At 41.6% G+C, this 26,459-nt stretch overlaps 2 protein-coding genes across 2 annotated transcripts; both read right to left on the bottom strand.

The window, feature by feature from the left end:
* Positions 1 to 11: 11 nt before the first annotated feature.
* Positions 12 to 16,127, bottom strand: LOC129846210 (zinc finger and SCAN domain-containing protein 21-like). Its single transcript, XM_055914213.1, has 4 exons — positions 15,536 to 16,127; positions 14,272 to 14,369; positions 13,959 to 14,136; positions 12 to 3,287 (listed from the first exon to the last, which is right to left on the bottom strand). Exons 1-4 carry the CDS (start codon positions 15,879 to 15,881, stop codon positions 2,848 to 2,850), a joined length of 1,062 nt encoding a protein of 353 aa, XP_055770188.1. The 5' UTR covers positions 15,882 to 16,127; the 3' UTR covers positions 12 to 2,847.
* Positions 16,128 to 20,348: 4,221 nt separating this feature from the next.
* On the bottom strand, positions 20,349 to 26,416 carry LOC129846209 (zinc finger protein 239-like). The gene is made up of 2 exons (XM_055914212.1): positions 26,244 to 26,416; positions 20,349 to 22,416 (listed from the first exon to the last, which is right to left on the bottom strand). Exons 1-2 carry the CDS (start codon positions 26,347 to 26,349, stop codon positions 21,374 to 21,376), a joined length of 1,149 nt encoding a protein of 382 aa, XP_055770187.1. The 5' UTR covers positions 26,350 to 26,416; the 3' UTR covers positions 20,349 to 21,373.
* Between the last annotated feature and the right edge of the window lie 43 nt (positions 26,417 to 26,459).

The raw sequence follows: 26,459 nt of genomic DNA, 5'->3' as shown, positions 1-26,459 counted from the left end.
GTATCCCATAGCCAGATAGCATTCGCTATAATTTATCATTCAGTTTGGTCCCTAAAACGAGGTTCTAATCTCGTTCCTGGTACTTCATAGCACAAAAACACCAACTCATCCAATGGCATAACTCAATTGTCAACTCTAAATACTCCCATCTCAAGTAAAACCCCTTCTTGACCCCACTCCTGGACAAGCTCACTGAGGGGAGTGAGCCTCTAGGTCATACACTATCCCAGGATAAGTGCAACATCGGAGAGGCCATACAATGGTTCCAGACACTGCCATACACCTCCCCCCAATGCCAAAGGAGGCAGTGACTTGCGCACAGACATTGTGGAAACCAGTAATTGGTTCCCCATTAATCACACCATCCCTTCACATAGTTTAACAGATACATTCACATATGAAGTCAATGTTTCCTCCTGTCCTCTTCCCTTCCTGATATTCTGCATAGCACCAGGGACATGTGAAAGACAAGCCTGACCTCTCCCCTCTCTGGGCCCCAGGTGACTGAGCCCCAGCTGAGGGAAGAAGGGCAACTGCCATCACCAGAGTCCGAAGGGATACATTCTAATAACAAGTATATCACATGAGCATATTATGCAGATAAGAAATCTTAATTATCTATGTTACCCAACTAATTCTGATTCATCCACCACAAGTCACATACTCAGATATGTGGACACATACAATTAACATTTTGCAATACAGAGTCTGTGAACATTTTCATTTAATTAAATCATCAGTGGGCCAACATTGCAAATGAAAACAACGGAACAAATGCATCACATCCAAATATCACTTTATATCTGTGGTGCTGGAGGAAAGACACCCAGATACACACAAACACAGAGTTTAACCTGTTGAGGCTGGGGGCGCTGTTGTCACTATTTATGCTAATCGTGTAATTTTTGAAACGGCTTCCTACAAAATTCTTGATCGTACAATATGCATAGTATTATTATTATTGGATAGAAAACAGCCTATAGTTTCTATAGGAGTTTAAATTTTGTCTCTAAGTGGAACAGAACCCATTCTACAGCAATTTCCCTGACATGGAGTCAGATTTCAGAAATTTTGGCCACTGTTCTGGAGTCAGTTTTAAAGCCAATGTTATTCCTATGAGTATACGGACACTGCTTACATCTTCCCCTGGATGCCTTTACGTGATGACGATTTGAATGGGGTCGATTGCGCGTTCACAGGCACTATAAATTAAAAAACCCTGTAGCTAGTCACTCTTTTGGAGCTGCGTCATGCGCCTGGAGGACACCGACCCGCACCTGTTCCAAGCATTAGTGTTGGGAGTAATCTTTCTCCGGTCATGTTAAGACTCGTTATAGGAGTTAAAAACATCATAAGGTAGTTAATTTAAAGCGTTTTATAGCAATTTATATCCGTTTAGTGCGATTTTGGGACATTTATTTCTGAAACGCTGTGAATCGCTGGGCACGCTTCCAGTTCATGCTGAACGCAGTTGGCATTTCCACATGGCAAGAGGACAGCTTTCCACCAAAAGACGATTAGACCCAAGAAAGGATCCTTTGCCCAAGATACTGATGGAAGAACAGCTCAAAGTAGGAAATTTGTATTATGATAAATCGTGTTTCTGTCGAAAAATGTTAGTGGCTTAGGACGCCATGTTTTTTGACGTAGCTTCGCTTGGCGCAAACTGTATTGAAAAGTAAGGATAATTTAAAAAATGTAATTCCGCGATTGTATTAAGAATTAAATTGTCTATCAATCGCTGTCCACCCTATATTTTTTAGTCACGTTTATGAGTATTTATGTATACGAGTAGATCACTGTCTAATATGGCGCACGGACATTTTCTCACCAGCTGGGCTACTTTCCCCATTGTCTAACCATGATTTTGGTGGCTAAATATGCACATTTTCGAACAAACTATATGCATGTTGTAATGTGATGTTACAGGGGTGTCATCTGAAGAATTCTGAGAAGGTTAGTGAAAAAAATAATATATTTTGGCGATGTTTACGTTATCGCTCACTTTGGCTAGAATTAATGCTGGGGTAATGTTTGCACATGTGCTATGCTAATATAACGATTTATTGTGTTTTCGCTGTAAGACACTTAGAAAATCTGAAATATTGTCTGTATTCACAGGATCTGTGTCTTTCGATTAGTGTATGCTGTGTATTTTTACGAAATGTTTGATGATTAGTAAGTAGGTAAACACGTTGCTCTATGTAGTTATTCTAGCCCATTTGTGACGGTGGGTGCAATTGTAACCTATGCCATCTACCTGAAATATGCACATTTTTCTAACAAAACCTATCCCATACCATAAATATGTTAGACTGTCATCTGATGAGTTATTTTCTTGGTTAGGGGCTATAAATATCTTAGTTTAGCCGAATTGGTGATAGCTACTGGTGTTGGTGGACAAATAAGGTAGATAGATTTACATCTTTACATATTGTGTCTTCCCTGTAAAACATTTTAAAAATCGGACATGTTGGCTGGATTCACAAGATCTGTGTCTTTCATTAGCTGTATTGGACTTTAATGTGTGAAAGTTAAATATTTAAAAAATATATTTTTTTGGAATTTCGCGGCACTGGTTTTTCAGTGGGGGTACGGGGGGAGTGCCGCTAGCGGCACCCTCATCCTAGACAGGTTAAAAAAGGACCATTTAAACACATGAAATCTGACCTACTCTATATTCAAACTGACATACTCCATATTCAATTCATGTTTTCTAATAAAAACATACAAATATATGTTTTAGTATACTTTGTACAATTCAAGATCATATGGTAAAAACAGGTAATCATTATCAGTCAACAATATAAGACAGCAAGTCCCCTGTGTGTATTCTCTCATGCCGTTTCAGCTCCCCCGGATGGTTGAAACTCCATCCACATTGGGAGCAGTGGTAAGGCTTCTCCCTGTGTGTATTCTCTCATGTTTGTTCAGGTGTCCTTTCTGGTTAAAATGCTTTCCACACTGGGAGCAGTGGTAAGGCTTCTCCCCTGTGTGTATTCTCTCGTGCCGTTCCAGATCCCCCGGCCGGTTGAAACCCTTTCCACATTGGGAGCAATGGTAAGGCTTCTCCCCTGTGTGTATTCTCTCGTGCCGTTCCAGATCCCCCGGCCGGTTGAAACACTTTCCACATTGGGAGCAATGGTAAGGCTTCTCCCCGGTGTGTATTCTCTCATGTTGTTTCAGGTTCCCTAACTTGTTAAACCACTTTACACAGTGGGAACACTGGTGTCTTCTTGTTGGTTTGGACGTCCCTGGCTCTGGTTCCTCTGAGTCTGGTCTTTCTCCTGCCAAAGACAGTGTGTTTTAAAAAAAAAGAGACCTGAATGAAACCTCCACATGATAAATAGGCCTTGCTACGAGGGTAAATCCTAATCAGATCGCTCAATAACCTAAGGCCAGTTTTAACAATCTTGGTGTGATTTTAAAACAAATGTTATAGAGTTTCCTGGTAATTACTGATAATGTTAACATTACTTTTTTATTCATTCTGCTTTACAAGTCAGAACACAAAAAACTAAACCGTTCTTGGACACTCAAGACACAGACGTCGCTTAACTTCTTATGGCTGCAGGGGGCGTATTGACTAACTTGGAAAAATGTGCCCATTTCAAACGGCCTCGTACTCAATTCTTGCTCGTACAATATGCATATTATTATTACTATTGGATAGAAAACACTCTCTAGTTTCTAAAACCGTTTGAATTATTTCTCTGAGTGAAACAGAACTCCTTCTGCAGCCTTCTCCTTCCTGACAGGAAGTGAGTTTCTGAAATCGGAGGTCTCTGTTCAAGAGCTTGCCTATAAATGGACATGACACGTATTGAGATGCATACATGTCATACACCTTCCCCTAGATGTCAAGCGGAAGTGAGCGAAGAAATGAGTGGATTATCTTGCTCTGAAGTGGAATAAATCCTCTTGGAATGACTGGTCCGCCGTTTCCTGTATTTTCGAAAGCGCGAAGTTGAACCTGGAATCGCCTTCTGGAAAACCGTCGTTATAGGCGAATACTATCTGCGGCTTTGATTTTATTTGATACATGTCACAATATCATCGTAAAGTATGTTTAATCAACATAGGTTTATTAGATTATTGAAATGTATTCAGGGCGTTAGGCGTGTTGCGTTGTTTGACTTTGTTCACGAAGGAGAGCTTAGCACCACTTGGCCAGTGCGCTTGCTAATTCAAGAGGGAAAGAAGTCGTTCTTATTCCAAACAACGACGGTTCTGGACAAAGGACTCCTTGTACAACATTCTGATGGAAGACCACCAAAAGTAGGACCCATTTTGGGATGCTATTTCATATATCTGTCGAACTGTGTTATCGGTACCGTTTGCCTTGAAGCAATGCTGTTGTGTGTTAGCTATTGTAGTAAGCTAATATAACGCTATATTGTGTTTTCGCTGTAAAACACTTCAGAAAAAACAGAAATATTGGCTGGATTCACAAGATGTTTATCTTTCATTTGATGTACACCATGTATTTTTCATAAATGTTTTATGATGAGTATTTATGTATTTCACGTTGCTCTCTGTAATTATTCTGGCTGCTTTGCTGCTATTTTTGATGGTGGCTGCAATGTAAAACTATGATTTATACCTCAAATATGCACATTTTCGAACAAAACATAAATGTATTGTATAACATGTTATAAGACTGTCATCTGATGAAGTTGTTCAAGGTTAGTGATTCATTTTATCTCTATTTTGTCGGTTTTGTGAAAGCTACCTATGCGGTGGAAACATGGTGAAAATATGCGGTTGTGTGTTTGGCTATTGTGGTTAGCTAATAGAAATACATAGTGTTTTCGCTGTAAAACATTTTAAAAATCGGAAATGATGGCTGGATTCACAAGATGTTTATCTTTCATTTGCTGTATTGGACTTGTGATTTCATGAAAATTATCTTATATGATATCCCTGTCCCGTTAGGCTAGGCTAGTCAGCTTTTTTGATGAGGAGGATCCCGGATCCGGGAGGGTGATGAAGTAGAGGTTTTAAGGTTACAGTTATGAAAACGTAGGACTCTAAAGAGGCCTTTCTACTGACTCTGAAAAACACCAAAAGAAAGATGCCCAGGGTCCCTGCTCATCTGCGTGAACGTGCCTTAGGCATGCTGCAAGGAGGCATGAGGACTGCAGATGTGGCCAGGGCAATAAATTGTAATGTCCGTACTGTGAGACGCCTAAGACAGCGCTACAGGGAGACAGGACGGATAGCGTATCGTCCTCGCAGTGGCAGACCACGTGTAACAACACCCGCACAGGACCGGTACATCCGAACATCACACCTACAGGTACAGGATGGCAACAACAACTGCCCAAGTTACACCAGGAACGCATAATCCCTACATTGGTGCTCAGACTAGAGGTCCAACCGATTATGATTTTTCACCGCTGATACCGATTATTGGAGGACCAAAAAAAGCCGATACCGATTAATCGGCCGATTATTTTTATTTTATTTGTAATAATGAAAATTACAACAATACTGAATGAACACTTATTTTAACTTAATATAATACATCAATAAAATCTATAAATAATGAAACGTGTTCAATTTGGTTTAAATTATGCAAAAACAAAGTGTTGGAGAAGAAAGTAAATGTGCAATATGTGCTATGTAAGAAAGCTAACGTTTCAGTTCCTTGCTCAGAACATGAGAACATATGAAAGATATTTCCCTCTATACCATTTGTATTTCATTAACCTTTGACTATTGGATGTTCTTATAGGCACTTTAGTATTGCAAGTGTAACAGTATAGCTTCCGTCCCTCTCCTCGCTCCTCCCTGGGCTCGAACCAGCAACACAACGACAACAGCCACCATCGAAGCAGCGCTACCCATGCAGAGCAAGGGGAACAACTACTAGAAGGCTCAGAGCGAGTGACGTTTAAAACGCTATTAGCGCGCGCTAACTAGCTAGCCATTTCTCTTCGGCTACACCAGCCTCATCTCGGGAGTTGATAGGCTTGAAGTCATAAACAGCGCAATGCTTGACGCACAACAAAGAGCAGCTGGCAAAACGCACAAAAGTGCTTTTTGAATGAATGCTTACGCGCCTGCTTCTGCCTACCACCGTTCAGTCAGAAACGTAGATACTTGTATGCTTGTATGCTCAGTCAGATTATATGCAACGCAGGACACGCTAGATAATACCTAGTAATATCATCAACCATGTGTAGTTAACTAGTGGTTATGATTGATTGTTTTTTATAAGATAAGTTTAATGCTAGCTAGCAACTTACCTTGGCTTACTGCATTTGCGTAACAGGCAGTCTCCTTGTGGAGTGGAACGAGATAGAAGCAGGTCGTTATTGCGTTGGACTAGTTAACTGTAATGTTGCAAGATTGGAAACCCCGGGCTGACAAGGTGAAAATCTGTCGTTCTGCCCCTGAACAAGGCAGTTAACTCACCGTTCCTAGGCCGTCATTGAAAATAAGAATGTGTTCTTAACTGACTTGCCTAGTTAATTAAAGGTAGCAAAAAAAAAAAAATGGGCAAATCGGCACCCAAAAATACCGATTTACGATTATGAAAACTTTAAATCGGCCCTAATTAATTGACCATTCCGATTAATCGGTCGACCTCTAGCTCAGACAGTCCAGCCTCTCTCATTCAATTGTGGACAAAGGGCTTGTAGGCCTGTTGAAAGGCAGGTCCTCACCAGACATCACCGGCAACAACGTCGCCTCTGGGCACAAACCCACCGTCACTGGACCAGACAGGACTGGCAAAAAGTGCTTTTCACTAACAAGTCGCGGTTCTGTCTCTAGGGGTGATGGTCGGATTCACGTTTATCGTCGGATTCGCGTTTATCGTTGAAGGAATGAGCGTTACACCGAGGCCTGCACTTTGGAGCGGGATCGATTTGTAGGTGGAGGGGCCGTCATGGTCTGGGGCGGTGTGTCACAGCATCAACAGACTGAGCTTGTTGTCATTGCAGGCAATCTCAACGCTGTGCGTTACAGGGAAGACATCCTCCTCCCTCATGTGGTACCCTTCCTGCAGGCTCATCCTGACATGACCCTCCAGCATGACAATGCCACCAGCCATACTGCTCCTTCTGTGCATGATTTCCTGCAAGACAGGAATGTTAGTGTTCTGCCATGGCCAGCGAAGAGCCCGGATCTCAATCCCATTGCGCACGTCTGGGACCTGTTGGATCAGAGGGTGAGAGCTAGGGCCATTCCCACCAGAAATGTCCGGGAACTTGCAGGTGCCTTAGTGGAAGAGTGGGGTAACATCTCACAGCAAGTACTGTCAAATCTGGTGCAGTCCATGAGGAGGAGATGCACTGCAGTACTTAACCTGTTTGGGATAAGGGGGGAGCATTTTCACGTTCGGATGAAAAGCGTTCCCAGAGAAAACGTTCTGCTACTCAGGCCCAGAAGCTAATATATGCATATTATTAGTAATATTGGATAGAAAACACTCTGAAGTTTCTAAAACTGTTTGAATTATGTCTGAGTATAACAGAACTCAAATGGCAGGCAAAAACCTGAGAAAAATCCAACCAGGAAATGGGAAATCTGAGGTTTGTAGTTTTCAACTCATTGCCTATCGAATGTACAGTGTCTATGGGGTCATATTGCACTTCCTAAGGCTTCCACTAGATGTCAACAGTCTTAGAACATTGTTTGATGCTTCTACTGTGAAGGAGGGGGGAATGAGAGCTGTTTCAACCAGAGATCTGCCAGAGTGGCATGAGCTGATCACGCGCCTACAAGTGAGAGCGACCAGCATTCCATTGCATTTCTAAAGACAAAGGAATTCTCTGGTTGGAACATTATTGAAGATTTATGTTAAAAACATCCTAAAGATTGATTCTATACATCGTTTGACATTTTTCTATGAACTTTAATATACATTTTTGAACTTTTCATCAGAACTTTCGCCTGGACTTGCCCGCGCCTCATGAGTTTGGATTTGTTTACCAAACGCGCTAACAAAAGGAGGTATTTGGACATAAATGATGGACTTTATCGAAGAAAACAAACATTTATTGTTGAACTAGGATTCCTGGGAGAGCATTCTGATGAAGATCATCAAAGTGAATATTTAAAACGCTATTTCTGACTCAACAACATGGCGGGTATCTGCATGGCTTGTGTCTGAGCGCCGTACTCGGATTATTGCATGGTTTGCTTTTTCCGTAAAGCTTTTTTGAAATCTGACACAGCGGTTGCATTTACATTTACATTACATTTAAGTCATTTAGCAGACGCTCTTATCCAGAGCGACTTACAAATTGGTGAATTCACCTTATGATATCCAGTGGAACAACCACTTCACATTAGTGCATCTAATTATTTTAAGGGGGGGGGGGGGGGGGGTAGCTTGGATGAAAGGTGCCCATATCAAACGGCCTGCTCCTCAGTCATAGTTGCGAATATTTGCATATTATTATTAGTATTGGATAGAAAACACTCTAAAGTTTCTAAAACTGTTTGAATTATGTCTGTGAGAACTCATATTGGCAGGCAAAATCCTCAGTTGAAATCAAAACAGGAAGTCAGAAATCTGAGCTTGTATGTATTCACCAGAGTCCCTAAAGAAATTCCCTTGAGATATGAGTTTGCACTGCCTATGGGTTCCACTAGATGTCAACCATCAATATAAATTATAATGAGACTTCTATGATGTTATGGGAGAGAATGAGAGCAGAATCAGTCAGGTGTCCATCAAGCAGCCATTTTCTGATCATGCTTTTTCCTCATGGGAGTCACTTGCGTTCCATTTATCACGAAGACAAGAAAGAATACTCATGTTGGAACTTTATTGAAGCTATATGTTAAAAACATCCTAATGATTGATTGTGTACTTAGTTTGAAATGTTTCTTCGACCGGTAATATCACTTTTTGTCCGATATAACGCTGACCAGAATTAGTGTTTGGATATGTAAACCAGACGCGCTAACAAAAGAAGGTATTTAGACATAAATAACAGATAATTTTTCGAACAAAACAAACATTTATTGTGGACCTGGGATTCCTGGTGTGCTTTCTGATGTAGATCATCAAAGGGAATATTTATCATATATTTTCTTGTTTATGTTGACGCCATCTTTGCGGCTCTGGTGTTTTACTTTTGAGCGCCGTCTCAGATTATAGCGTGGGTTTCTTTTTCCGTAAAGTTTTTTTTAAATCTGACACAGCGGTTGCATTTACATTTACATTACATTTAAGTCATTTAGCAGACGCTCTTATCCAGAGCGACTTACAAATTGGTGCATTCACCTTATGATATCCAGTGGAACAACCACTTTACATTAGTGCATCTAATTATTTTAAGGGGGGGGTTAGAAGGATTACTTTATCCTATCCTTGGTATTCCTTAAAGAGGTGGGGTTTCAGGTGTCTCCGGAAGGTGGTGATTGACTCCGCTGACCTGGCGTCGTGAGGGAGTTTGTTCCACCATTGGGGTGCCAGAGCAGCGAACAGTTTTGACTGGGCTGAGCGGGAACTGTACTGCATTAAGGAGAGGTATATCTATAATTCCATGTGTAAAACTTGTATTATCATCTATTTATGATGAGTATTTCTGTTGAAACGATGTGGCTATACAAAGTCACTTGATGTTTTTGCAACTAGTGAATCTAGTCGCCTCAATGTAAACTCAGATTTTTTATATAAATATGAATTTAATCAAACAAAACATGCATGTATTGTGTAACATGAAGTCCTATGAGTGTCATCTGATGAAAATAATCGAAGGTTAGTGATTCATTTTATCCTTATTCAGGATTTTGTGAAGCTATCTTTAGCTGGAAAAAATGGCTGTGATTATTGTGGTTTTGTGGTGACCTAACATAATCGTTTGTAGTGCTTTCGCTGAAAAGCCTATTTGAAATCGGACACTTTGGTGGGATTAACAACAAGATTACCTTTAAAATGATATAAGACACATGAATGTCTGAGGAATTTTTATTATGAGATTTCAGTTTTTTTAATTTGGCGCCCTGCACTTTCACTGGCTGTTGTCATATCATCCCGTTACCGGGATTGCAGCCATAAGAAGTTTTAAGACTCCATCATGTTTCATCATTAGATGCTACAGTCCTCCTTTAAGACTCCATCATGTTTAGAATGTGTCTGGAAGCGCTACTCTATCTATCCTACTCTCATCCATTCGGTTTGAATAATATTTAATAAGAATAATAATGTTATAATACGTAATAACTAACTTTAATAACTAGGGTTAATACCTGCCTGGCTCCCCAACAAAATCTTTATCTTTACCCCCCTCTAACAATACCGCTACAGAATTAGCATAGTAGGCCATGTAACTTAAGGTCATCTGAAATTTTTAGGACTAACTAACTATTCCTTGCCACCCATTCTGAAACTCACTGCAGCTCTTTGTTAAGTGTTGCTGTCATTTCAGTCGCTGTAGTAGCTGACGTGTACAGTGTTGAGTCATCCGCATACATAGACACACTGGCTTTACTCAAATGTCGTTGGCATGTCGTTGGTAAAGATTGAAACAAGCAGGTGCCAAACAGCTGCCCTGTGGAATTCCTGATTCTACCTTGATTTTGTTGTACAGGCTTCCATTAAAGAACACTGTCTGTGTTCTGTTAGACAGGTAGCTCTGGGGCGGCAGGTAGCCTAGTGGTTAGAGCGTTAGGCCAGTAACCAAAAGGTTGCTGGATCGAGTCCCCGAGCTGACAAGGTAAAACTCCGTCGTTCTGTCCCTGAACAAGACAGTTAACCCACTGTTCCTAGGCCGTCATTGAAAATAAGAATTTGTTCTTAACCAACTTGCCTAGTTAAATAAAGGTTACATTTTTTTTAAAGCTCTTTATCCACAATATAGCAGGGGGTGTAAAGCCATATGTTTTTTTTCAGCAGCAGACTATGATCGATACTGTCAAAAGTCGCAATGAAGTCTAACAAAACAGCCCAAACAATATTTCTATCGTCATCAACTTCTCTCAGCCAATCAGTCATTTGTAAGTGCTATGCTTATTGAATGTCCTTCCCTATAAGCTGAAAGTCTCAATTTGTTAACTGTAAAATAGCATTGTATCTGGCCAATCTATTTTTTCCAAAAAATGTAAGGGTTGGTAATACGCTGATTGGTCGGCTATTTAAGCCAGTAAAGGGAGCTTTACTATTCTTGGTTAGTGGAATGACTTTAGCTTCCCTCCAGGCCTGAGGGCACACACTTTCTAGTAGGCTTACATTAAAGACAAGGCAAATACAGTATATCACGAAAGTGAGTACGCCCCTCACATTTTTGTAAATATTTGGGTATATCTTTTCATGTGACAACACTGAAGAAATGACACTTTGCTACAATGTAAAGTAGTGAGTGTACAGCTTGTATAACAGTGTAAATTTGCTGTCCCCTCAAAATAACTCACACAGCCATTAATGTCTAAACCGCTGGCAACAAAAGCGAGTACACCCCTAAGTGAAAATGTCCAAATTGGGCCCAATTAGCCATTTTCCCTCCCCGGTGTCATGTGACTCTTTAGTGTTACAAGGTCTCAGGTGTGAATGGGGAGCAGGTGTGTTAAATTTGGTGTCATCGCTCTCACACTCCCTCATACTGACTGGTCACTGGAAGTTCAACATGGCACCTCATGGCAAAAAAATCTCTGAGGATCTGAAAAAAATATTTGTTGATCTACATAAAGATGGCCTGGGCTATAAGAAGATTGCCAAGATCCTGAAACTGAGCTGCAGCACGGTGGCCAAGACCATACAGAGGTTTAACTGGACAGGTTCCACTCAGAACAGGCCTCGCCATGGTCGACCAAAGAAGTTGAGTGCACGTGCTTGGCGTATATCCAGAGGTTGTCTTTGGGAAATAGACGTATGAGGGCTGCCAGCATTGCTGCAGAGGTTGAAGGGGTGGGGGGTCAGCCTGTCAGTGCTCAGACCATACACCGTACACTGCATCAAATTGGTCTGCATGGCTGTGGTCCCAGAAGGAAGCCTCTTCTAAAGATGATGCACAAGAAAGCCCGCAAACAGTTTGCTGAAGACAAGCAGACTAAGGACATGGATTACTGGAACCATGTCCTGTGGTCTGATGAGACCAAGATAAAAGTATTTGGTTCAGATGGTGTCAAGCGTGTGTAGCGGCAACCAGGTGAGGAGTACAAAGACAAGTGTGTCTTGCCTACAGTCAAGCATGGTGGTGAGGGTGTCATGGTCTGGGGCTGAATGAGTGCTGCCGGCACTGGGGAGCCACAGTTCATTGAGGGAACCATGAATGCCAACATGTACTGTGACATACTGAAGCAGAGCATGATCCCCTCCCTTCGGAGACTGGGCCGCAGGGCAGTATTCCAACATGATAACGACCCCAAATAGACCTCCAAGACCACCACTGCCTTGCTAAAGAAGCTGAGGGTAAAGGTGATGGACTGGCAAAGCATGTCTCCAGACCTAAACCCTATTGAGCATCTGTGGGGCATCCTCAAACGGTAGGTGGAGGAGTGCAAGGTCTCTAACATCCACCAGCTCTGTGATGTCGTCATGGAGGAGTGGAAGAGGACTCAAGTGTCAACCTGTGAAGCTCTGGTGAACTCCATGCCCAAGAGGGTTAAGGCAGTGCTGGAAAATGATGGTGGCCATACAAAATATTGACACTTTGGGACCAATTTGGATATTTTCACTTAGGGGTGTACTCACTTCTGTTGCCAGCGGTTTAGACATTAATGGCTGTGTGTTGAGTTATTTTGAGGGGACAGCAAATGTACACTGTTATACAAGCTGTACACTCACTACTTTACATTGTAGCAAAGTGTCATTTCTTCAGTGTTGTCACATGAAAAGATATACCCAAATATTTACAAAAATGTGAGGGGCGTACTCACTTTTGGGATATACTGTAGGAGTCGCAATATCGGCCGCTATTATCCTCAATTTTCCATCCACGTTGTCAGACACCGGTGACATTGATTTTTTTCCCCAAAATATAATTGAAGTTGCTCCATTTTTTTTACTATCATTCTTCATGTCATTTATCTGTTTCATAGTGTAGTTTCTTCTTCTTTTTATTTAGTCACATGATTTCTCTATTTGCAATACGTTTGCCAATCAGTTATACAGCCAGACCTATTTGCCATCTCTTTAGCCAATTCATCATACCATTTTTTAATTCCTTACCAATCCACGTGGATTTAACAGTGTTTACAGTAATATTCTTAATGGGTGCATGCTGATTAGTAACTGGGATAAGCATTTTCAAATGTGTCAAGGGCAGCGTCTGGTTGCTCATCATTACACACCACGGACCAACAAATATTATTTACATCAACAACATAGGAATCACTATAAAACTTATTGTACGAACTCTTTTACACAATATTAGGCCCAGCCTTTGGAACTGTGGTTTTCCTAGACATGGCTACTATATTGTGATCACTACATCTGATGGATCTGGATACTGCTTTAAAACAAATATCTGCAGCATTAGTAAAGATATGATCAAAACATGATGATTTCATTCCTCTACTGTTTGTAACTACCCTGGTAGGTTGACTGATAACCTGAACAAGGTTGACGGCACTGGTTACAGTTTGAAGCTTTCTCTTGAGTGGGCAGCCTGATCACAGCTTTCCTCCAGTATTAGTTAATTAATTAACAGTGTCTGGAGTTTAGTTTGCCTGTTCAACAGTCTTGTAAAGATAGGGGGGTTGACTGGGACAGGCAATGTAACATCCATGTTTTAAGGAAAAGTTTTTGTAAAACAAGCATCTTACATTGGATCATCTTTTAACTTTCTCTCTAAAGCTAACTTTCATCAAGGTTTTATATGGTCTATTGGTTTCTCTCTTTTCATTGGCAGAATCCTTTTTCAGTGTTATGATATTCATAACATCCATATCCACCAGTCTATCTTCCTGTCAACTAACATAACTCTGCTGGTTGTCCTGGTAACAGATACCAGTGGGCAGATCTATTGTATTTGTTCAAACTAAACTTCAGCACTTACTTTGATGTGTCAAATCTGATCCTTTCTTCTCTTCTCCTCCTCTCACAGTTCCACCCAGCCCCGTTGTTTTCCTGCAGTCCACCAGCAGCACAGACAACCTCTTCATACCCAGCAGTACGGCGCTACCGGGAGAGGCATGACACGGGGACTCCGGGAGGGAGGAAGGGCTAGCGTTGTCCTGGTAACCATAAAGAGGGGACACAGACACATATCATTATGGATGCTGATGTCATTGTTGTCATGAAGTGCTTTACAGAAACCCAGCCCAGACCCCGATAGAGCAAACTGTATGCTAGAACAAACCAAGCTGTACCATCTGGTGTTCTGATCTGGAGAGATTCTTCTCTGCCTCGTCAGCATCAGGATGTTGTTGAGGCTCCCCAAAGGATCCACGATAGTCACGTCTCTCTCCTGTGTGAACGAGAACAGCAAACAGACGTAAACTTATGACCATCTATTACAATCAAGAGGCATGAATATGTCTAAAAAGACCTTTTTTATCATGATTTTGTCAAATATTGTTTGTGTTGCAAATGTATAGGGTCAATTCCAATTCTCTCCACTGGGATTCTCTGCCTCTAACCCTAATACAGGGGCTAAGTCACTGGCTTACTGGTGCTCTTTCATGCCGTCCCTAGGAGGGGTGCGTCACTTGAGTGGGTTGAGTCACTGACGTGATCTTCCTGTCTGGGTTGGCGCCCCCCCTTGGGTTGTGCCGTGGTGGAGATCTTTACTCGGCCTCGTCTCAGGATGGTAAGTTGGTGGTTGAAGCTATCCCTCTAGTGGTGTGGGGGCTGTGCCTTGGCAAAATGGGTGGGGTTATATCCTTCCTGTTTGGCCCTGTCCGGGGCTATCATCGGATGGGGCCACAGTGTCTCCTAACCCCTCCGTTCTCAGCCTCCAGTATTTATGCTGCTCTCTAATTATCTCTTTCTTTCTCTCTCTCTGAGGACCTGAGCCCTAGGACCATGCCTCAGGACGACCTTACATGATGACTCCTTGCTGTCCCCAGTCCACCTGGCCGTGCTGCTGCTCCAGTTTCAACTGTTCTGCCTGCGGCTATGGAACCCTGACCTGTTCACCGGACGTGCTACCTGTCCCAGACCTGCTGTTTTCAACTCTCTAGAGACAGCAGGAGCGGTAGAGATACTCTTAATGATCGGCTATGAAAAGCCAACTGACATTTACTCCTGAGGTGCTGCACCCTCGACAACTACTGTGATTATTATTTGACCATGCTGGCCATTTATGAACATTTGAACATCTTGGCCATGTTCTGTTATAATCTCCACCCGGCACAGCCAGAAGAGGACTGGCCACCCCTCATAGCCTGGTTCCTCTCTAGGTTTCTTCCTAGGTTTTGGCCTTTCTAGGGAGTTTTTCCTAGCCACCGTGCTTCTACACCTGCATTGCTTGCTGTTTGGGGTTTTAGGCTGGGTTTCTGTACAGCACTTTGAGATATCAGCTGATGTACGAAGGGCTTTATAAATACATTTGATTTGATTTAGAATGCCCCGTTAAAACAATACATTATTTCAAGAACTCCATAGTGCCCTTGTTTTTAAGACAGTACTCACTGTTTGTAACCCGATCTTCAGCCTCCTCCTTTTTCACTCCCAAAACGTCTTCCTCCTCTTTTATTGAGATAGCCTCCTCTTCCTCTTTTACTCGAAAAGGTTCTTCCTCTTCTTTCACTACATTCTCTTCTTTCAATGTTATGGCATCTTCCTCCTTTTTGATTCTGAAAGCTTCTACCTCCTCCTCTTCCACTTTGACAACCTTTTTCCCATCTTCCTCTTTCACTGTAATATCATCCTCTTCTTCTTTCAATGTGATAGCTTCCTCTTCCTCCTTTTTCATCCTGAAAGCTTCTTCCTCTCCTTTCACCAGAGCTTCTTTCTCCGTCGAGCTTATTGAACTCATGCTCCGGTCGATTAGCCTAGTGCATTATCAATTTACCACATTTGCTAATTTAACAAGCAAATTACGTTTAAATGAACTAGTAGATAAGTAAACAGAATTATATTCAAAACACTAAGAGTAAACTACAAAAGATTGGTCTAACGCGCTTCAATGTTTCAGTTTTACGTTCGCTAGCAAATCACCACGTTGGTTGAATCAGAAGCCTTTTGTCGCTGTTGAAGAAGCCTCCAGTTCCGTCCACTAGAATATACGTCACGCAAGCAGCATCCCCTGAAAGACTCAAATCGCCATCTGTTGACTGGAGTGGGTAACGCAGATTGGAAAAATATTAATTACAATGTTTATTCTTGCAAGCAATGTCATGAGAGGTAATACAATAAAACAAAAAGAGGTAATAAGAAATAAAAATAAACAGGTGTTATGTTTTCTCTTACTTCTTACAGCCAATACTTTACTCCAGGGCTGACCTGCCCATTAGGTAAGATTAGGTGACAGATTAAAGAGTTTTCTTTATTATGTCATAGTTATTCTGAACCCACTGCCTGCAAGTCGTCTAAATTAGCCTAAGTGATTTGTTTTTTCCTTCAACTTTCTGAAGAGGAAAAAGCCCTGAAATGCCCCTGTCTGAGTGCATTTGTCTACCACTATGTTTAGCTGTTATGCTAATGACAACCATCTTCTGGTTGATTAAAAAGCTTTCCTACAAACCTTGTCAATTAAATGTTAACTACAAAGTAGTCTATGCCTACCTGGCAGAATGATATCATGATTATTTGCATCAATCCAGTTGTGATTTGTTCAGCAAACTCCGCAATCACATGTGTGCTACAGAGACACCACCAACCAAGCAAGGCTCTTGCTGGTGCCACTAACATTAAAGGGTATCTACACACAAAAATGAACATTTCTTAGATTTTTCTCAGACTTCAAAAGTGGTGTCCTGATGTGGTTTAAGGATTGTTGAGGACTTAGAACATCTAATGTTTTTGTTTTTCTATTAACAGTGTGATTTAGAGAGAAAAACAGAAAAACAGGGACAAATCAGAAACCTGGAAAAACTAAACGGAGAAAATGGAATTAGGTAAAAAAAAGAAAAGAAAACGGATTTCATACAGATGTTATATATAGATAGAGATGTTATAGGGCCCTAAATATTCTATATATTTTCTCTCATTACTGGATTATCTAGGGATAGTGTAGAGTAACAGCTGTATCCTGAAGTGACCTTTAACCTCCCTGCTCCTCAATACTTCTTCCACTGGATCAAAGCTTCAGCCAAGTAGGATACATGATAGTGGCAACACATGGAGCTGGGTTGGATATAGTCATGGTAGTATACATTGAGCGGCAAGATGTTCTTTACCATTCGGCCATCAGATTTGCCACCAATGCTCCTTATAGGACACCTCACTGCACTCCATACTCCTCTGTAAACTGGTTATCTCTGTATACCAGTCGCAAGGCCCACTGGTTTAATGCTTATTTATAAAACCCTCTTAGGCCTCATTTACCCCTATCTAAGATATCTATTGCAGCCCTCATCCTCCACATACAACACCCATTCTGCCAGTCACATTCTGTTAAAGGTCCCCAAAGCACACACATCCCTGGGTCGCTCCTCTTTTCAGTTCGCTGCAGCTAGCGACGGGAACAAGCTGCAAGAAACACTCAAACTGGACAGTTTTATCTCCATCTCTTCATTCAAGGACTCAATCATGGACACTCTTACTGACAATTGTGGCTGCTTCGTGTGATGTATTGCTGTCTCTACCGTCTTGCCTTTGTGCTCTTGTCTGTGCCAAATAATGTTTGTACCATGTTGTGCTGCTACCATGTTGTGTTGGTGTCATGTGGTGTTGGTACCATGTTGTGTTGGTACCATGTTGTGTTGCTACCATGTTGTGTTGCAACCATGTTGTGTTGCTGCCATGCTGTTGTCATGTGGTGTTGGTACCATGTTGTTGTTATGTGGTGTTGGTACCATGTTGTTGTCATGTGGTGTTGGTACCATGTTGTTGTCATGTGGTGTTGGTACCATGTTGTTGTTATGTGGTGTTGGAACCATGTTGTTGTCATGTGGTGTTGCTACCATGTTGTTGTCATGTGGTGTTGGTACCATGTTGTTGTTATGTGGTGTTGCAACCATGTTGTTGTCATGTGGTGTTGCTACCATGTTGTTGTCATGTGGTGTTGGTACCATGTTGTTGTTATGTGGTGTTGCAACCATGTTGTTGTCATGTGGTGTTGCTACCATGTTGTTGTCATGTGGTGTTGGTACCATGTTGTTGTCATGTGGTGTTGCTACCATGTGGTTGTTATGTGGTGTTGCTACCATGTTGTTGTCAATTGGTGTTGCGTTGCTACCATGTTGTGTTGGTACCATGTTGTTTTGCTACCATGTTGTGTTGCTACCATGTTGTTGTTATGTGGTGTTGCTACCATGTTGTCATGTTGTGTTGCTACCATGTTGTCATGTTGTGTTGCTGCCATGTTGTGTTTCTACCATGTTGTTTTTCTACCATGTTGTGTTGCTACCATGTTAGTGTCATGTGGGGTTTCAACCATGTTGTTGTCATGTTGTGTTGCTACCATGTTGTCATGTTGTGTTGCTGCCATGTTGTGTTTCTACCATGTTGTTTTTCTACCATGTTGTGTTGCTACCATGTTAGTGTCATGTGGGGTTTCAACCATGTTGTTGACATGTGGGGTTGCAACCACATTGTTGTCATGTGGTGTTTCTACATGTAATAATAACGTGTGATTTATATAAAGTTCTTTAGTAAAAAAACATTAGTGACATAATTTTGTATTTAATATTACATAGTAAACTTTAATAATTGTAATATGTATGTTTAAATGACTGTACTAAAGTTTTTAAATACAATAAAAGGTTTGAAATAAAATGTAATTTACTTTCAATGAATTTAAATCTCTCTCCCTCTGTCTCTCCCCTTGGCTGGAAATGTTAAACGTCAAGAAGATGTGAATCTAGGGGGGCTCTTGCACACATGGGAACTATATGTACACAAAATAACTAACAACCTGGACCCCCAGGTGTCTTTAAAACATATGTTTTACTAACGACCTAAACAGATAATTTTTACCCTTTCAAAAATAGCTTAGGGGAGATGTCCGAGGGATGTCTCTGTCAAACCCCCCAAAATAAGCCCCAGAGGCCTCACACCATCCTCTTTGAAAGGTTCATTGTACTCTTTAACTATGCTTCCTTTACTGGCGACCTAAACAGATCACTTTTACCCTTTAAAAAATAGTTGTCAGCTATCCAGATTTAATGGTCAAGAGGTTGTGAACCTAGAGGGGCCCTTGCACACATGTTGTGTTGAGGTACACATATGTTTTCTGTTTATGAAGGAATAAATGATTGACAGGATATAGACCACAAAACAACAAAAGAAGAGAACTGTATTCTTAACGATGTGCCCTTTACTAATGACTTAAACAGATCATTTTACTCCATGAATAACCTTTTACTGCAGGGGGCTAAATCAGGGGCCTTTAATGCTACAGAAATGTTATGGTACCCTTCCCCAGATCTGTGCCTCAACACAATCCTGTCTCGGAGCTCTACGGACAATTCCTTCAACCTCATGGCTAGGTTTTTGCTCTGAGATGCACTGTCAACTGTGGGACCTTATATAGACAGGCGTGTGCCTTTCCAAATCATTTCCAATCAATTGAATTTACCACAGGTGGACTCCAATCTAGTTGTAGAAACATCTCAAGGATGATCAATGGAAACAGGATGCAACAGAGCTCAATTACGAGTCTCATAGCAAAGGGTATGAATACTACTTATGTATAATAACATTTGCAGAAATTTACAAAAAGCCTGTTTCCGCTTTGTCATTATGGGGTATTGTGATGTCATTATGGGGTATTGTGTGTAGATTGCTGAGGAAATTGTTTGATTTAATCCATTTAAGAATAAGGCTGTAACGTAACAAAATGTGAAAAAAGTCAAGGGGTCTGAATACTTTCCAAAGAAACTGTAAGTGATTGAGGAGAGAGCATAGTTGCTATATTAAAATTAAAATTATTGACCCATAAGAGAACACATGACCAAAGGAAGTCGTGACCCATATAGAATTAAAACAATATTCATCTTAATGAGAAATATAATCGAATAAACAAATGTTTGCATAATCAAAGACATGAAAATTGGCGCTAACATTGTATTTAGCTAGGATTTCATATGACCAGGAAGTTATTGAGAATAACAATAGACAATAGTTAATGTTGCTAGTTTAGGGATGAAGATAGTGAAGGTTCATCAATGTAAAGATGTTTTTAATTTGACGTGGAAACAACGTTTATTCAACCAGTGGGGGGCTTGTAAATGCCCCCAGGAAATCGGAATGAGGAAGTCTTCATTGAGACAATGATAAACAGCAATCTGTGGGAGAGTTGTGGTGGATATTATAAAATAAGGATCTGCTGGAGTCCAAGTCAAACCAAGATTCTTTATTTCTGAGCTCAGAGAGAATAACAGAGTTTGGTATTTTATTAGGATCCCCATTAGCTGTTGCAAAAGCAGCAGCTACTCTTCCTGGGGTCCACACAAAACATGACACATAATACAGCACATCAATAGACAAGAACAGCTCAAGGACAGAACTACATACATTTTGTAAAAGGCACACGTAGCCTACATATCAATGCATACACACAAACTACCTCGGTCAAATAGGGGAGAGGGGTTGTGCCGTGAGGTGTTGCTTGGTCTGTTTTTGAAACCAGGTTTGCTGTTTATTTGAGCAATATGAGATGGAAGGAAGTTCCATGCAATAAGGGCCCTATATAATACTGTACGCTTTCTTGAATTTGTTCTGGAAACTTGGGGACTGTGAAAAGACCCCCGGTGGCATGTCTGGTGGGATAAGTGTGTGTGTCAGAGCTGTGTGTAAGTTGACTTGTAAGAACTTGGATGATATCTGTACATTATAGGAACACCTGTGATGACAAAAGTACAATGATTCTTGTGTTGCTTTAACTTGAGATTAAGAATCAGTGGTTGACACCTTGCAAGTGCATGAAAAGGTCAACTGTACAAAGTCAATGTCTGTGTGTAGAAACTATATTTTAGGTAACAGATGGATAAAGGGAACTAAGAGTTCCTGTTGATACTATGTTCCAGTCTTACTTCCAGTCTGACATGATAGCAATAAGGGGAAGAGTGATTGGGAAACTAACTGCCAATAACGCAATAAGCTGAACTCCGCCTAGCAGAGACATCTTTGTATTAGCAACTATTAATTATGAGCTTATATGGTATTAAAGTTAAGGGACATCACCCTGGGCGGGGTGATCCTCAGTAGGGGATAAAAGGGAAAACACCATCTTTTGAACTGAGTGTCTTGCTTGCAAATTTCTGAGTGTAAACTCCGGGGCGCAATCCTTATTAAACAAACTAACCTCTGATCAAATAAGTTTTCCTGTGGTATCTTGTGTGCTTCTCCCCATTGTGTATTATCTCATGTTGGTTGAGGTTGCTTTTCTGGTTTGAACTCCTTCCAACTCATTCCACACCGGGAGCAGTGGTAAGGCTTCTCCCCTGTGTGTATTCTCTCATGTTTTTTCAGATCCCCTGACCGGTTGTAACACTTTTCACACTGGGAGCAGTGGTAAGGCTTCTCCCCTGTGTGTATTCTCTCATGAGCTTTCAAGTTCCTTAAATGGCTATAACTCTTTCCACACTGGGAGCAGTGGTAAGGCATTTCCCCTGTGTGTATTCTCTCGTGTATTTTTAGATCCCATGACCAGTTGAAACACTTTCCACACTGGGAGCAGTGGTAAGGCTTCTCACCTGTGTGTATTCTCTCGTGTTTTTTCATGTTCCAAAACTGGTTAAAACACTTGCCACACTGGGAGCAGTGGTAAGGCTTCTCCCCTGTGTGTATTAGCTCATGGACTTTCAAGTTCCTTAAACGGCTAAAACTCTTTCTACACTGGGAGCAGTGGTAAGGCATTTCCCCTGTGTGTATTCTCTCATGTTTTTTTAGATCACGAGACCAGTTGAAACACTTTCCACACTGGGAGCAGTGGTAAGGCTTCTCACCTGTGTGTATTCTCTCGTGTGTTTTCAGGTTCCCAAACTGGTTAAAACACTTGCCACACTGGGAGCAGTGGTAAGGCTTCTCCACTGTGTGTATCATCTCATGAACTTTTAAGTTGTTTAACTGGTTAAAACTTTTTCCACACTGGGAGCAGTGGTAAGGCTTCTCACCTGTGTGTATTCTCTTGTGTTTTTTCAGGTTCCCTAACCGGTTAAAACACTTGCCACATTGGGAGCAGTGGTAAGGCTTCTCCCCTGTGTGTATTCTCTCGTGTTTTTTCAGATCCCCTGACCGGTTAAAACTCTTTCCACACTGCGAGCAGTGGTAAGATTTCTCCCCTGTGTGTATTCTCTCATGTCGGTACAGGTCAGTTAACTGGTTAAAACACTTTCCACAGTGGGAACATTGGTGTCTTCTTGTTGGTTTGGACGTCCCTGGTTCCTCTGAGTCTGGTCTTTCTCCTGCCAAAGACAGTGTGTTTAAAAAAAAAGAGACCTGAATGAAACCTCCACATGATAAATTGGCCTTGCTACGAGGGTAAATCCTAATCAGATCGCTCAATAACCTAAGGCCAGTTTTAACAATCTTGGTGTGATTTTAAAACAAATGTAGAGTTTCCTGGTAATTACTGATAATGTTTACATTACTTATTTATTCATTCTGTTTTTCAAGTCAGAACACAAAAAACTAAACCGTTCTAGGACACTCAAGACACAGACGTCGCTTAATTCCAATCGAGCAGGTGGTTCTAAATATATAACTTTCATAGCTGTATGATACAGAATGCGACCTACAGTCGTGGCCAAAAGTTTTGAGAATGACACAAATATTAATTTCCACAAATTTTGCTGCTTCAGTGTCTTCAGATATTTTTGTCAGATGTTACTATGAAATACTGAAGTATATTTACAAGCATTTCATAAGTGTCAAAGGCTTTTATTGGCAATGACATGAAGTTGATGCATAGAGTCAATATTTGCAGTGTTCACCCTTATTTTTTAAGACCTCTGCAACCCACCCTGGTGTCAATTAACCTCTGGGCAAAAACATCCTGACTGATGGCAGCCCATTCTTGCATAATCAATGCTTGGAGTTTGTCACTTATCACTTTTGCCTTATGGCAAGCTGCTCCTTCATGCTGGAAAAGGCATTGTTCGTCACCGAACTGTTGCTGGATGGTTGGGAGAAGTTGCTCTTGGAGGATGTGTTGGTAGCATTCCTTATTCATGGCTGTGTTCTTAGGCAACATTGTGAGTGAGCCCACACCCTTGGCTGAAAGCAACCCCACACATGAATGGTCTCAGGATGCTTTACCGTTGTCATGACACAGGACTGATGGAAGCGCTCACCTTGTCTTCTTCGGACAAGCTTTTTTCCAGATGCCCCAAACAATCGAAAAGGGGATTCATCAGAGAAAATGACTTTACCCCAGTCCTCAGCAGTCCAATCCCTGTACCTTTTGCAGAATATCAGTCTGTGTACAGATGCACTCACACCTGCCTGCTGCCATTCCTGAGCAAGCAATGTACTGGTTGCGCCCCAATCCCGCAGCTGAATCAACTGTAGGAGACGGTCCTGGCGCTTGCTGGACTTTCTTGGGTATCCTGAAGCCTTCTTCACAACAATTGAACCGCTCTGAAGCCTTCTTCACAACAATTGAACCGCTCTCCTTGAAGTTAATGATGATCCGATAAATGGTTGATATAGGTGCAATCTTACTGGCAGCAATATCCTTGCCTGTGAAGCCCTTTTTGTGCAAAGCAATCATGACGACACATGTTTCCTTGCAGGTAACCATGGGTGACAGAAGAAGAACAATGATTCCAAGCACCACCCTCCTTTTGAAGCTTCCAGTTTTGGGGGGGGGATTCAATTCATTTGCATGTCAAAGTTGGACTTTGCAATTAATTACAATTCATCTGATCACTATTCATAACATTCTGGAGTATATGCAAATTGCCATCATACAAACTGAGGCAGCAGACTGTGAAAATTCATATTTGTGTCATTCTCAAAACTTTTGGCCACGACTGTACACACTTCCTTAAACATAAAATAAGTAATTTTAAGTGGAAGTCCAAAACTTGTTTTTACGTCGAAGACACAAAGCACATCAGTAACATCTCCCCGTTTTGACTATCGCTGATGTCATATTTTGGGTAAAGTAAAAAAACAAAGTGAAATATTTGGGAAGATGTTCCTAAAACAGAGTAACTACAATAAACAAAAATACACTGCTCAAAAAAATAAAGGGAACACTTAAACAACACAATGTAACTCCAAGTCAATCACACTTCTGTGAAATCAAACTGTCCACTTAGGAAGCAACACTGATTGAATTTCACATGCTGTTGTGCAAATGGAATAGACAAAAGGTGGAAATTATAGGCAATTAGCAAGACACCCCCAATAAAGGAGTGGTTCTGCAGGTGGTGACCACAGACCACTTCTCAGTTCCTATGCTTTCTGGCTGAAGTTTTGGTCACTTTTGAATTCTGGCGGTGCTTTCACTCCAGTGGTAGCATGAGACTGAGTCTACAACCCACACAAGGGGCTCAGGTAGTGCAGCTCATCCAGGATGGCACATCAATGCGAGCTGTGGCAAGAAGGTTTGCTGTGTCTGTCAGCATAGTGTCCAGAGCATGGAGGCGCTACCAGGAGACAGGCCAGTACATCAAGAGACGTGGAGGAGGCCGTAGGAGGGCAACAACCCAGCAGCAGGACCGCTACCTCCGCCTTTGTGCAAGGAGGAGCACTGCCAGAGCCCTGCAAAGTGACCTCCAGCAGGCCACAAATGTGCATGTGTCTGCTCAAACGGTCAGAAACAGACTTCATGAGGGTGGTATGAGGGCCCGACGTCCACAGGTGGGGGTTGTGCTTACAGCCCAACACCGTGCAGGACGTTTAGCATTTGCCAGAGAACACCAAGATTTGCAAATTCGCCAATGGCGCCCTGTGCTCTTCACAGATGAAAGCAGGTTCACACTGAGCACATGAGCACATGTGACAGACGTGACAGAGTCTGGAGACGCCGTGGAGAACGTTCTGCTGTCTGCAACATCCTCCAGCATGACCGGTTTGGCGGTGGGTCAGTCATGGTGTGGGGTGGCATTTCTATGTGGGGCCGCACAGCGCTCCATGTGCTCGCCAGAGGTAGCCTGACTGCCAATAGGTACCGAGATGAGATCCTCAGACCCCTTGTGAGACCATATGCTGACACATGCACATTTTTACTATCATTCTTCATGTCATTTATCTGTTTCATAGTGTAGTTTCTTCTTCTTTTTATTCAGTTTAGTCACATGATTTCTCAATTTGCAATACGTTTGCCAATCAGTTATACAGCCAGACCTGCTTGCCAACTCTTTTGCATCCCTCTTCATCATACCATTTTTTGATTCCTCATCAATCCACGTGGATTGAACAGTTTTTACAGTAATATTCTTAATGGGTGCATGCTTATTAGTAACTGGGATAAGCAATTTCATAAATTGTCAAGGGCAGCGTCTGGTTGCTCATCATTACACACCACGGACCAACAAATATTATTTACATCAACAACATAGGAATCACTACAAAACTTATTGTATGACCTCTTTTACACAATATTAGGCCCAGCCTTTGGAACTGTGGTTTTCCTAGACATGGCTACTATATTGTGATCACTACTACTGATGGATCTGGATACTGCTTTCAAACACATTTCTGCAGCATTAGTAAAGATATGATCAAAACATGATGATTTCATTCCTCTACTGTTTGTAACTACCCTGGTAGGTTGACTGATAACCTGAACAAGGTTGCCAGCACTGGTTACAGTTTGAAGCTTTCTCTTGAGTGGGCAGCCTGATCACAGCTTTCCTCCGGTATTAGTTAATTAATTAACAGTGTCTTGAGTTTAGTTTGCCTGTTCAACAGTCTTGTAAAGATAGGGGGTGTTGACTGGGACAGACAATGTAACATCCATAATGTTTTAAGGAAAAGTTTTTGTAAAACAAGCCCCTTAAATCAGATTATCTTGAAACTTTCCCTCTAAATCTAACTTTCATCAACGTTTATATGGTCTATTGGTTTCTCTCTTTTCATTGGCAGAATCCTTTTTCAGTGTTATGATATTCATAACATCCATATCCACCAGTCTATCTTCCTGTCAACTAACAGAACTCTGCTGGTTGTCCTGGTAACAGATACCAGTCTATCTTCCTGTCAACTAACAGAACTCTGCTGGTTGTCCTGGTAACAGATACCAGATCTATTGTATTTGTTCAAACTAAACTACAGCACTTACTTTGATGTGTCAAATCTGATCCTTTCTTCTCTTCTCCTCCTCTCACAGTTCCACTCAGCCCCGTTGTTTTCCTGCAGTCCACCAGCTGCACAGACAACCTCTTCATACCCAGCAGTAAGGTGCTACCGGGAGAGGCATGACACAGGGACTCCAGGAGGGAGGAAGGGCTAGCGTTGTCCTGGTAACCATAAAGAGGGGACACAGACACATATCATT

Source organism: Salvelinus fontinalis, unplaced genomic scaffold, assembly GCF_029448725.1.
Source record: "Salvelinus fontinalis isolate EN_2023a unplaced genomic scaffold, ASM2944872v1 scaffold_0479, whole genome shotgun sequence".
In the NCBI taxonomy this organism is placed as follows: Eukaryota; Metazoa; Chordata; class Actinopteri; order Salmoniformes; family Salmonidae; genus Salvelinus; species Salvelinus fontinalis.
This window is presented reverse-complemented; position numbering and strand designations above follow the sequence as displayed.